The sequence below is a fragment of the Denticeps clupeoides genome, chromosome 2 (assembly GCF_900700375.1).
Source record: "Denticeps clupeoides chromosome 2, fDenClu1.1, whole genome shotgun sequence".
In the NCBI taxonomy this organism is placed as follows: domain Eukaryota; kingdom Metazoa; phylum Chordata; class Actinopteri; order Clupeiformes; family Denticipitidae; genus Denticeps; species Denticeps clupeoides.
The window spans coordinates 430,310-442,732 of NC_041708.1; the positions used below are offsets into that span (position 1 = coordinate 430,310).

The 12,423-nt window shown below is 50.0% G+C and overlaps 2 protein-coding genes and 2 non-coding genes across 11 annotated transcripts; 1 reads left to right on the forward strand and 3 right to left on the reverse strand.

The window, feature by feature from the left end:
* Positions 1–391: 391 nt before the first annotated feature.
* Positions 392–463, reverse strand: trnam-cau (transfer RNA methionine (anticodon CAU)). The gene has a single exon. It is a non-coding gene; the product is annotated as a tRNA-Met (tRNA).
* Positions 464–643: 180 nt separating this feature from the next.
* Positions 644–716, reverse strand: trnar-ucg (transfer RNA arginine (anticodon UCG)). The gene has a single exon. It is a non-coding gene; the product is annotated as a tRNA-Arg (tRNA).
* Positions 717–1,045: 329 nt separating this feature from the next.
* LOC114779087 (uncharacterized) lies at positions 1,046–3,437 on the reverse strand. The gene is made up of 3 exons (XM_028967291.1): positions 3,233–3,437; positions 2,719–3,068; positions 1,046–1,831 (listed from the first exon to the last, which is right to left on the reverse strand). Exons 1-3 carry the CDS (start codon positions 3,291–3,293, stop codon positions 1,268–1,270), a joined length of 975 nt encoding a protein of 324 aa, XP_028823124.1. The 5' UTR covers positions 3,294–3,437; the 3' UTR covers positions 1,046–1,267.
* A 1,009-nt stretch (positions 3,438–4,446) lies between these two features.
* LOC114779034 (serine/threonine-protein kinase tousled-like 2) lies at positions 4,447–12,070 on the forward strand. 8 transcript variants are annotated; one of them, XM_028967257.1, is made up of 20 exons: positions 4,447–4,579; positions 6,011–6,112; positions 6,220–6,291; positions 6,523–6,583; positions 6,692–6,735; positions 6,871–6,969; positions 7,160–7,261; positions 7,348–7,440; positions 7,567–7,677; positions 7,845–7,981; positions 8,066–8,285; positions 8,537–8,634; positions 8,969–9,050; positions 9,229–9,320; positions 9,561–9,650; positions 9,723–9,892; positions 9,979–10,117; positions 10,183–10,294; positions 10,366–10,473; positions 11,558–12,070. In XM_028967257.1, the coding sequence occupies exons 2-20, from the start codon at positions 6,032–6,034 to the stop codon at positions 11,729–11,731; spliced, it is 2,085 nt and encodes a 694-aa protein (XP_028823090.1). In that variant the 5' UTR covers positions 4,447–4,579; positions 6,011–6,031; the 3' UTR covers positions 11,732–12,070. The 8 variants fall into 8 exon arrangements, with proteins under 8 accessions (XP_028823090.1, XP_028823111.1, XP_028823074.1 ...); XM_028967278.1 differs by having other exon boundaries at positions 4,452–4,542; XM_028967241.1 differs by having other exon boundaries at positions 4,501–4,635.
* Positions 12,071–12,423: the final 353 nt, after the last annotated feature.

Consider the following 12,423-nt stretch of genomic DNA (forward strand, 5'->3'; position numbering starts at 1 on the left):
GGATAACTCTGTGGTGGTGTATTTTGATCCTGTGCCAGAGAGGGCGCTGTTGAGCCCCGCCAAAAAAATGAAACGTTCAACTTCACATAGAATCCCAATCTGTTTAATGAAACGGCTCATTTAAAAAGAAAACAGATGAATTTGAATATTTTCATTGCTTACTGCGCAGAGAAAAATGAACGCTTTGGTTAAATTAGCTTAGATAACTCTGTGGTGGTGTATTTCGATCCTGCACCAGAGAGGGCGCTGCTGAGCCCCGCAAACAAAAAAAATGTTAAACGTTCAATTTCACATAGAATCCGACTCTGTTCAAGGAATCGGCTTATTTAAAAAGAAAGTGTGAATCTTTTCAGTGCTTAAAACACAGTGAGTAGTGAAAAAATGAAAAAGATAGCAGAGGATGGTTTCGATCCATCGACCTCTGGGTTATGGGCCCAGCACGCTTCCGCTGCGCCACTCTGCTTCCGTAGTTCTTATGGCGCTCCGCGGATATTAGAAGACGTGTCACGGCAGCCACGACTTCTTTACAGTCCGTCCTCAGGCGTCACGTTCCGTCGCTCCGTCCCTGCCGAGGCCGAACAGGCGGAATCCAGTTTTTAATAAATATAAATATGGAAAAAAAAAAAAAAAAACATTTAAAAAGCGACCACGAAGGGACTCGAACCCTCAATCTTCTGATCCGAAGTCAGACGCCTTATCCATTAGGCCACGCGGTCTACGGGAAAGGCCGGGGCTGCTGGACCCTTTCACACATTTACAGGCCTTTAACAGTCGAATTAAACGTTAAAAACAGACTTTTATATATATTTATAAATAAAATATTATATATAATTTTTTGCTTATTGTGATTTATTTTCGTAAATTATGTACAACAGAAAGCCGACTTCTCCCGTATCATCGAACGGTAAAATATTGCGATTTAAATTGCAACAGGATCCTGCAGAAGATTAAAAGAGAGAACAGAGCCAAGCAAATACACAAGCAACGCAATAAAAAAGCAGAATTATTACAACATCACACAGTTATGACGTCAGATACAGTCTGAAAGCACGATTAGTCTTAACAAATATATAATATATTCATATATAAACATATACATATGGAATGACAGTACTACATTATAATAATTATTAACAACATTTATTCATCACCACTAAATGCATCAATATATATTTAATATGTATAAAATCTCATCTAGAATAAATGATGCGAGATTTACGTAAGGAAATTGGACTGATTATCGCTACGGTGACCCGAGGGCCCCAGTTCAGTGTTTATCTGCCAGCCTCTGGAGCAGAGCAATGATGGTGTCCTGCTTGGAGGAGATGAGCTCCAGCGCCGTGGCCATTCTGCCCATGGTGTCCACCACCTTGCCGGCCAGCCTCTCCCGGCGCCGCTCTCGGGCCTCGGCCCGGCTCAGGCGCTGCTCCTCCAGCTGGGCCCGCTCCTCCTGGCCGCTGAGGAAGGAGCGCAGCAGGGCGTTGCGCTTCTCCGCCTGGCCGTGCTGGTGGGACAGGAAGGAGCTCGCCGCGCCGGGCTGCGGGCGCCGCAGCTTCCTGCGCGGGGGGGGCGTCTGGCTGGAGGCCGACGGCAGGGAGTCCTCGGAGGCCGCGGTGCACAGGAGCGAGGGTGGCACCAGGGCGGGGACCTGGGCGGGGCCGGCGATGAGGCCGGGGGGAAACAGGCAGGTGGCGGCCACGTCGGGGACCACAGGGGACGCCCGCTCCTCCGTCAGGGCGGCTGCTTTCGCCGTGGTCGCCAAGCCGAGAAGAGTCGCAGATGCCGAGCTTCTCTGTGCAAACGCCGTCTTGCCGAGCAAACTGTCCATCGCCTGTCAAGAACAAAGATCACGAAACCATTAAAGGTCTCCAATTATGAACATTCTTTTTAATTATTTGAGATTTTAAAGATTAATATGAGCCCCCGAGCTAGAAATGGCGGTCGGTGTAAAGAGTGTTTTGGTCGTTCTGCTTCACCGTTCAGAGAGCGGCAGCTCAGGCGGTCGGATCTGGAATTTGTCCCCTTATGACCTCATAAGGGGACAGGTTACCTCCCGTTTCTCATGCTTTTTCCCGCCCCTCCCCTAAAACATGATCTCCACCGACCGTCATGGCTTCCAAACGTGTGAAGCGTTGCAGTTGCTCGGTGTTTGGATGTAAAAATGAGCACAAACGTATTTTTTAGTTCCGTCACGCAAGACTCTGAAGAACCAGCGGGTCATTTTAGTTTTTCTAGAATAAACGACTTCCTGTCTGCACCAAACATTGTGGTTGGTGGATGGTGTTGATGACGTGATTAAGTGAAAGTGAAGTGATTGTCACATGTGATACACAGCAGCACTGCACATGATGCACACAGTGAAATTTGTCCTCTGCATTTAACCATCACCCTGAGTGAGCAGTGGGCACCATGACAGGGGACAGGGGACGGTGCTTTGCTCAGTGGCACCTTGGCGGATCGGGATTCGAACCGCTTTCTTAACCGCTAGGCCACCACTGCGCCTTTCCATGAATGTCCCCCTCAACTCCTATAGGTCGCTCTCCTCCTCATCCCGCCTCTCTCCTCCTCATTAGCATATAAGGCTACAGACGCTGAAACCAAGGAAAGCGACTTCAGATGCAGAATTCTGGGACTTTGCACCGAGGTCGGACGTATTTTCTTTATGTGAACCTAGATGTAAATATCTCCCCAGCTGGTGCGAACTGGACAACGTCCTACTTCAAAGTACTCCCAGGAAGTCTTGGCCTGGCTGCTGCCCCTGCAGCGCTCCTTCACCCTCTTGTACGTGACGATCAGGTTGTTCCACTTGCGACGGATCCTCTCCACGGGCAGAGGGTAGCCGTGGCCCTCCAGCTCCTCCTGGACACTCTGGAAGAGTCGGGAGCGCTCCCGCGAGCCGTACATGTCCCAGCGCTGGCGCATGGCCTCCACCAGGAGCACGATGGCGTGGTGGGTGAATTCGGACGAGGTGGAGACCGCCTCGCTGGTGTCCCGGGGACCCTGGGGCCCCATGAGCCTCTGGATGTCCTCCTTGTTGTTGCACATGTCATCATGCATCATGGCAGCTCCTGTTGGGACGGGAGGAAAGAAATGAAAGAAATGACAAAACGTGGACCAGCAGGCAGGTAGAGCGTCCCTTTAAAGTTCATGTCTGCAGTTGGAATCATTGCTTTTTTTTTTTTTTAAATTGAGCCTTTTAACCTGCACAAACGTTGTAATAACGTTCACTCACCAGCCAGCACGGAGGGGGGGCAGTCAGTCGGGGGGGGTTCACTCTTCGGCGTGATGTTCATCACACTCAGTATTTCAGAAAGTTCACCGTTTCCACGGCCAGGCAGCAAAACAAAAAAACGTTCATAAGTCGGAGCCTTTGCGAAGCTGCGGTTTATGGAATCGCCTCGATTTCCACTAAGAATTATGAATAAAAAAAAAAAAAAAAAAAAACCGCGGAGGGGGGGAGAACGCAGCCTCGGCGCTCGCCAGCAGCGTCCGGCTGGAGCGTAATGGCTGCGCTCCGCTGGAAGTCTGCGCAACTCCGCTGCGCGCCGCTGCGCCCGGATTGGCCGCTTGCACCGCGTTGCGTGGCGCGTCGCGTCGCGCCGCCGGAGCAGCGCAGGCGGGGGCCGCCGGAGCAGCGCAGGCGGGGGCCGCCGGAGCAGCGCAGCGGCTGCGCAGACGCGAGGGTCCGGAGGCGAGCGGGGTTGCCAGGTGGGCGCGTTTTAGGCCGAGGAAATTCTGGACCATTTGGATCGTTTAAACCTTCGCGCTGTTACTGCGTTAGGTGAATGCAGTTATGAAATTAAGAAAATAAATAAAATTCTGTTACTGGTTTGCAGGCTATATTTCACAGTTCTTATTGATTTTGTGATATCCCGCTGTTTGTAGCGTGTTTATATTGCTTCACACTGAGACAAAGATCTTTCTTGAAATCAGTTTCCTTGAGTCGAACCCCTGTCATGTCTGATTTTTTTTCCATCTCAGCATTGTTTTTAAGAATCATGGTGGTCCTTAAACTGAGCCCTGAGGCACACCACTATGAACGCAGTCCCAAAACGTCACTGTTCCTCGACTTTTTAATGCTCTCTCATTACTTTACTTTTCCAAAGCGACTTACAAGAGGAAGACACCAGCAATTCTCGTTCAGTGTGTATAGATTTTGAGTTTACATAACTAAGAGCCCCGATAAGGCCTCATTTCATTACTTGAAAAAAAAGTCTCCCGTGTGTGCTTTTTCTCGTCTTTCTTTCCTTTGATAAACAGTCTATATTTCACTCTTTCGCAAATTAGACACTGTCTGTTGTCCGGATTGGTGTTTATTCATACAGGCCTGAGCTCAGTATCCTGCTTGTGGACAAAAAAACGTTACTAGAGCAAAGGTAGCTTCATTTCTGACACGAATTGCTCGCCTGTGTTCAGGCCTCCGCTGTCGTATTAATATGAACTGTTATAATAACGAGCTGTTAACAGCGGCGAGGTGAGAATTTAAGCCCCTGCTTTGCAGCATCCACTTCGGCCGCTACGGCGAGCCCCGAGGGGATAAAGGTACACACCCGCAGCTGACTGTTACATAATGAAAAAGGTAATATCGCGTATTGTCTGCACTTGTGTTGGAAGGAACTATGAAAACCATTAAGAGTAAGCATGCAAACTCCGTTATTGTTGTGAATAGCCAGCGTATAACTTGTGTGTCTTGTGTAAAAGCGACTCATTTTTGACGCCATTCCACATTAGGGGGCATTTAAATGAACGTATGGGGATTGAAGTAAGTAAGTAAAACGGATCGCTGGGTGTCGGGAGGGGGAAGAACGTCCACTTTCACACCGCCGAGTGCCGCGGAACACGCTCCGATTCACGTCCCCGCACCGTGGAGAACGAGTGCGGGCGACTGGTCAAGGCCCGCATGGCCGCCGCTTTCCCCCAGAAGCCCGACATACCAAACAGTCCCCCAAAAAAATATAAAAAATAAGCAGCGGTGCAGGTAAACTGAAGTTGTTTTTTTTTTTTTAATATTACTATTAGCAGTATTTTTTTTTACTCCCGCCTCAGAAAAGCACCCGATTCCCAAATGAACGCCACCCTCCACGGACGTTTGACCCACTCAGATTCCCTCTTTATTTACAGCATTCCGTGTTTTATTCGCTCCGAACGGCGTCTGTTTAAACTCGCGTCGGGTCGTGAGGCGACGTTAGCCCGCGCTAACTAGCTAGCCAGCCGGCTAACGCGCTAGCCGTCCCGCCGACGGGGTTTTATTTCCACGGGAGTCCCTGCCCGCGAACCCGCCGGACGGGTCCCGCGGAGCCCGGTGCCCACGCCGGCGCGACTCGCTGCGGCTCGCTGGGCGTCCGCGGCGGCGTTAGCGTCTAGCTTAGCCGCCCGCGTTTCGGCCGACGGGCCCAAACGTGACCAAGTTCGTCCGCCTGGTTCGTTGCGGTTGGACTCGACGCGGCAACTCGCCTCCCCGACTCGACGCGATCGGACGTCGGGGGTCGAGTCGGCGCTTGGCCGGGCGGCGGTGAGGGTCTGGATGACGGCTAGTCGGCGAGCGCTGCTTTTGTGTTAATTCGAGTCTCGTTGGCCATTTTGCTCATCAGATGCATTGAAAGAACTACAGAAATTCGAATGCACGTTTATGTATTTGCATACGTAGATATATGTATATACATTTCGCCTTTGTTGTGCCGTTTGCTCGTTTAAGAGCAGCCCGCTAACTTTGCCGAAGGTGAGTCTTGCGTTACTTTGGTTGCTTTTCCTTGCGAACAGTTGCAAAAGTCGATCGTGGAAAGTTGACGGGAGACTGTTGGTAGATTTTCTTTATGTACTAAGTGCAACAGGGATGACGTAGCCGTGCGTGAATTATGTTCTTTGGGTTGGTTAGAAAGTGTGTTCAGGGACATTTGATTCATCAGTTGTATTAATGTGCCACGTCAGAAAACACAACCCGACTTTTTCAGCCCAGATAAACTGTGACCGTACAGAAGGTTGGTGGTGTTTTTCTCTGCCCCCCTCCCAGTGTTGATGGTTCTTCGTAGAGATGATGGAAGAGCTGCATAGCCTGGACCCTCGGCGCCAGGAGCTGCTGGAAGCTCGCTTCACCGGGGTTGGCGTGGCCAAGGTGAGTGGATGGTGTCGAAATACGCCGAAAGCACCCGTGGGTACACCCTCGTCCGCCACTAAACGCGCCCTGGATTTTTCGCCTTTTCTCGTGTGTCCGCTCTGTAGGGTCCAGGACATAACGAGTCTTCAAACCAAAGCCTATGCAGCGCTGGGTCGTTGAGCGACAAAGAACTTGAGGTCAGTATTTGGAGATCGGCATCGCCAAGCACGTCTACGTGCAAACAATCCCAGGTAGAGTGTGGTTTTATATATTGTGTGCGCACGTCGATCGTATTTGATGGCATGTACACTTTTAGTATGAGTTCCATGCGAAGTTTTGTAAGTAAGACCCCTGGTGTGAGGTTGGAGACGGGTGAGCAGGGTAGGGTTACCTTGGGGACCCGTAACACTTGCTTCACGCGTTTGCAGACGCCGGAGAAGAAAAATAATGACCAGAGAACACGGAAGAGGAAAGGAGATCCTTACGATGGTACGTGGACACGCGTGAGCCGTTTGAAATTCTCGTCCGGTTTTTCGTCCAGTTGGATTTGCTCAGGTTCTTTCTTCCCTCCCTCCATCCCTCCATCCGCCTTTTCAGGTAAAGGAGCCGGCAGAGGACACAAGATCAGCGATTATTTTGAGGTGAGTCCGGGTTTTGTCGTCTCTCTTTATTTCACTGCTCTGCATGCTTGGTTGTCGGTGAGAGCTCTCTCTCTCTTGCACTCTCTTTCTTTCTTTCTTTCTTTCTTTCTTTCTTTCTTTTCCTTTTTTTGTCAGTTTGCTGGTGGCAGTGGCCCTGGCACCAGTCCTGCACGGGGTGTCCCGCCTCTGGTTCGCTCTTCCCCACAACACTCTCTGTCTAATCCGCCGATGCCGGTGAGCGTGTGGCACGTGTGGCTTCTCGTTCTGTTCGTTTTTTACATCCATCCTTTTACTCTCAAACTACTTGACAGTCGTTCACGTCTCCTCCAAACATCCAGCAACAATGATTGTATTGTAAGGCAGCGGTAGAAATCCGTAAACGGTGGGCGTTTCGCACGGCTCTCAGTTCCCCTCTCTGTTTAAGGTGCAGCAGGGAAGCCCCTCGTCGTTGGGCGCGGCCAACACTGACCATTCCAGCTGCTGCATGAAGCCCCAGCCCCTCCACGCGGCACACAGAGCCTCCCAGGTGAGCCGGGCGGGGCCGGACGCCGGGCAGCGGTACGAAGGTCGACACGTCTTCACCGTCGCCGCCTTCTCATTTTCCCCCGCCAGACTGACCTGACGGCGGAGAAGATTGCAGCTCTGGAGAACAACAAGAGCTCTGATTTGGAGAAGAAGGAGGGGAGAATCGACGACTTGCTGCGGGTGGGCCTTTTTTACGTAAAACGCTGCAGTTAATGGCAATTTCACGTAAAACGGTTGATTATCTCAGAGCAAGGCGTTTGAACCATGCCGATATATTTACGATGCAGTGCTTGAATTTGTGTCCAGGTGAACTGTGACTTGAGGCGGCAGATCGACGAGCAGCAGAAGATGCTGGAGCGGTTTAAGGAGCGGCTCAATAAGTGTGTGACCATGAGCAAGAAGCTCCTCATCGAAAAGGTGGGCTTTGACGTTCAGAAAGGCTCGTCGGTGAAGCTGATAACGTCGGTTTTCTTTGGTCCCCTTCCATTAAGAAAGTGCTGCCGGTCATTTCTGTATTTCGTGTGTTTTGTATTTTTTTTTTTTTTTTTTTATTAATTCATTTTCCTTGTGTGTGTTTTCTAAAGTCTAAGCAGGAGAAAATGGCCTGTAGAGACAAAAGCATGCAGGACCGCCTTCGTTTGGGCCATTTCACTACAGTCCGACACGGAGCCTCATTTACAGAACAGTGGACTGATGGCTACGCCTTCCAGAACCTGATCAAGTACGGGTCTTCAACTACCTCAGTAATTCTCTGCAGAAGGTTGGAAACATATGGGTTAAAAACCGACATGTCCCCCCCCATCAGACAGCAGGAGAGGATCAACTCCGAGCGGGAGGACATTGAGAGGCAGAGGAAGCTGCTCGGGAAGAGGAAGCCGCCGTCAGTGGCGCAGGCTCCGCCCCCCAGCATCGAACCCATCAAGCGCAAGAGCAAAAGCAACGGCGTGGAGAGCGAAGCGCTGTCGCTAGCGGAGTATCACGAGCAGGAGGAGATTTTCAAGTTGAGGCTCGGGTACCTTAAGAAGGTAACGTTGCTGGCGGGTAATACACTGTTCCTGTAGCCTCAGGACCGGGTGACATTTCACAAATTTCGGACGGGTTCGATGTTCTCGCGACCGGCCGATTGTTGTGGCCTGGTCTGGAGGGCGTACATGATGTACTATCAAGGTGCTATTTAGCCGCACTCAAGGAATTTTATCGCACAAGTGAAAATTTGGCTCAGAAATCAACTGACTGGCTAGATGATTGTGGCCTTAAAGTAATTTATCGTTTTTAGGAGGAAGCGGAAATCCAGGCGGAGTTGGAACGGTTGGAGCGAGTGAGAAACCTTCACATCAGAGAACTGAAGAGGATCCACAACGAGGACAACTCGCAGTATGTCAATACTCATATTTGGGTCAATAAGGCGACTGTAGATTGTGTGTTTTATATAATTCTGTTTCATTTCAAAGGTAACCTTTCCCCTTTTGACGTCATAAGGGGACAAATTCCAGATCTGACCGTTACACCCGTTAAAATTCTTTACACCCATCACCATTTCTAGCCACCGCAGGACCAGAGACAGGCTAGAGGAACTCGTATTAATGTTAAATAATTTGATAGCAGCATTCTGTTTAGCAGTTGAATTTAGGTTGTTCCAATTGCATGTTAAAAATTATCCAACTTTTAACTTTTTTTTTTTTTTTTTTTTTCTTTGCACTTGCTCTAGATTCAAAGATCACCCAACGCTAAATGAGCGCTACCTGCTTCTTCACTTACTGGGGCGAGGAGGATTCAGTGAAGTGTACAAGGTGGCGGCCTATTTAATCATTGTCCCATACACCAGTTTGATAGATCTTTCACCTACAGTCACGTATTTTTCGGATGAAGCTTTGAAGATTCCGTTCTTAAATGAGTGTTTTAATTAATAACCGAAGCGCCACTGTTGCAGTGTGTGTAGTTTGACTGCTTGTAACTGTTGTAATCCAGGCCTTCGACCTCACCGAGCAGAGATATGTCGCTGTTAAAATCCACCAGCTCAACAAGAACTGGAGGGATGAGAAGAAGGAAAATTACCACAAGTGAGTCCATCTCTCCTGACCATTTTCCACACCCTTTCCCACTCAATGCGAGCATCCGGCCATACAATCGGAATGGTGTGTGTGTGTGTGTGTGTGTGTATATATTTTTTTTGTGCATTTGGTCAGAAAATGGCCTCATCTTGGAGGAGAACCTTCTATCCTCAGCTTTTGCCAGTTCCTACCTTACCGTGGGAAGGAACTGGACTATGTTGACCAAGAAAACCCACTTTCTTCTTGTAGACACGCATGCAGAGAGTACCGAATCCACAAAGAGCTAGACCATCCCAGAATCGTGAAACTCTACGACTACTTCTCACTGGACACCGACTCGTACGTAACATCTTCCTGTTGGACAATCGACAGTCTGAACCGGTGTTTTCAGTTCTAACCTCCCGCCTGCAGCTTCTGTACGGTTCTGGAGTACTGTGAGGGGAACGATCTGGACTTCTACCTGAAACAACACAAGCTGATGTCCGAGAAGGAGGCCCGGTCCATCGTCATGCAGATTGTCAACGCACTCAAGTACCTCAACGAGATTCGCCCGCCGATCATCCACTACGACCTCAAACCAGGTCCGGTCTCGGCCTCGAGAAGGGTTCGGCTCCGTTCCGGACTTACCAGGTTACCCTTCATGGTCCGTTCCTCTCCTGCCCACCAGGTAACATCCTGCTGGTGAACGGCACGGCGTGCGGGGAGATTAAAATCACCGACTTCGGCCTGTCCAAGATAATGGACGACGACAGTTACAACTCCGTGGACGGCATGGAGTTAACGTCGCAGGGAGCCGGAACCTACTGGTAATAAACCACGTTCCACCATACAAAGCCGGCACTATCTTCACTCTCGTAACCTTTATGCGTAGGTATCTGCCCCCAGAATGCTTTGTGGTGGGGAAGGAGCCACCCAAAATCTCCAACAAAGTGGACGTGTGGTCAGTCGGCGTCATCTTTTACCAGAGTCTGTATGGTCGTAAGGTAAGCGGCGGCTTTTTGGAACCGGCTGGGCCTCCGCTTTGCCTTTTTTCTCATCGTTTTTCTCCTGGCAGCCTTTCGGACACAACCAGTCACAGCAGGACATTTTGCAGGAGAACACCATTCTGAAAGCCACGGAGGTGCAGTTTCCTGCCAAGCCTGGCGTCTCCCCCGAGGCAAAGGTAGAGTTTAACCCCAGATGTGGCTGGATCGCTGCTGCCGATTCAGATTTTCTTTTGGGGGGGGGCAGCGGTGGCCTGGCGGTTAAGGAAGTGGCCCCGTAATCAGAAGGTCGTCGGTTCGAATCCTGGTCACTGAGGTCCCCTTGGTGAAGGTCCCGTCCTCACACACTGCTCACCAAGGGTGACCGTTAAATACAGAGGACGTGTTTCACAGTGTCACCGTGTGCTGTGCTGCAGTGTCTCATAATTACAATCACTTCACTTTCAAATGAAAAGACCACATAGTTATGTTGTATAATGACTATGCTCCACCAGACAGCGATTTAAAAACATTTCACTGTATATCATACAGTGTATGACTGTGTACGTGACGAATAATATTAGAATGTTCTCTCTTGGACCTGATTTCCACTCTACTGGTGCTCTGCAGGTCCACGTTTACACTAGACAGCTCGGCACGAGCGGCATGACGATATGTCACAGGCCACGCCCACTAAACAGAAATCCCAGCCCTGAGTCCATGACCTCCACCGCTGCCACATTCGCCCCTTATTTTGTCACTGTTGTCTTTTTAATTTTTTTTAGCAATTTAGCAAATTTTTTTTAGCAAATTTAATTTTTTTATTGACAATTTGGTCTGTTGTCACTGGACTTGACTCGCCGCCATCGCTCTGCCCACCGCTGGTGACGTAAAGTGAAGTGATTGTCACATGTGATACACAGCAGCACAGCACACGGTGCACACAGTGAAATTTGTCCTCTGCATTTAACCCATCACCCTGAGTGAGCAGTGGGCGGCCATGACAGGCGCCCGGGGAGCAGTGTGTGGGGACGGTGCTTTGCTCAGTGGCACCTCAGTGGTACCTTGGCGGGTCGGGATTTGAACCGGCAACCTTCTGACTACGGGGCCGCTTCCTTAACCGCTAGAACACCACTGCCCCCCGCTAGGCCACCACTGTAGCGGCAACGTCATAGGTTGCCGCTACTAGTCCAGCAAATTTTGTGCCTGGTTCGGACAGCACGGCACGGGAACCAGAGCAGTCGGTTTTCTACTTTCTCCATCGTGCTCTCCTTTTCGTTCCAGGCGTTCATCCGACGCTGTCTGGCCTACAGGAAGGAGGACCGGATCGGCGTGCACCAGCTGGCCAGCGACCCCTTCCTGCTGCCCCACATACGCAAGTCCATCGCTGCTCCGCCCCCACCGGCGCCTCCTGCACCCTCCACGTCCAGCTCCTACAACAGCAGCGCTTCGAACTGAATAGCGCGCAGCCGACCTGGTCCAGGACGCGTAAGACATCTCTCCTCCCGAGGGGTGCCGCAGGATTCAGAGAGCGGTTCCCCAAGCAAATGGGACTTCCTGTGGAACCTCCAGCCACTTTTTACTTTTCCGAGCTTATTTTTGTACAAATGGAAGAGGCCTGAAGGAAGAAGCCTCTTTGACTAATAAGAAATGTGACGTTTACAAGAACAGATGCCCCACCCGCTCCACGGCACCAGATGTTACGAGGCTGGAAAATGTCTAACTAGGGTTGTGATGGGTGGAAGTTGGTCTGTTTACAGACGACCAAAGTTTAAGGCCCAGTTTTTTATGTGGAGATTTTTTTTTTTTAAGGAGAACTGGACCTGGATGGAATTTTGTACATGTGATTTATTAAAAAAATAAATAGTCCCCTCTAGTCCTTTTTTTTTTTTTTTTTTTCCCTCTCCCCATTTACACTTAAAAGTCAGCTACTGGTACCGGCGGCATGACCTTCTCATGTCTTCCCAGGGTTCACCATCACTATATGCTAGGCACTATAGCAGACGCAGTGCTGGTGACATTTTTACTGATCTTGCACTTCACTTGTTGTCTTGAAGTCATGACATCATAATTTCTCTTGCACACGGTGAAACGTGTCCTCTGTATTTAACAATTACCCTTAGTGGGCAGCCGGGGAGCAGCGTGTGGGG

Excerpts from the sequence above, each read along its gene's own strand:
- LOC114779087 (XM_028967291.1), bottom strand. The coding sequence starts at position 3,293 with ATGAACATCACGCCGAAGAGTGAACCCCCCCCGACTGACTGCCCCCCC. Across the intron at positions 3,069-3,232 it reads CCCCCCCTCCGTGCTGGCTG|GAGCTGCCATGATGCATGAT; the intron begins GTGAGTGAACGT and ends CCGTCCCAACAG. Across the intron at positions 1,832-2,718 it reads CTTCCTGGGAGTACTTTGAA|GCGATGGACAGTTTGCTCGG; the intron begins GTAGGACGTTGT and ends TGTTCTTGACAG.
- LOC114779034 (XM_028967257.1), top strand. The coding sequence starts at position 6,032 with ATGATGGAAGAGCTGCATAGCCTGGACCCTCGGCGCCAGGAGCTGCTG. Across the intron at positions 6,736-6,870 it reads AGATCAGCGATTATTTTGAG|TTTGCTGGTGGCAGTGGCCC; the intron begins GTGAGTCCGGGT and ends TTTTTTTGTCAG. Across the intron at positions 7,262-7,347 it reads CGGCACACAGAGCCTCCCAG|ACTGACCTGACGGCGGAGAA; the intron begins GTGAGCCGGGCG and ends TTCCCCCGCCAG.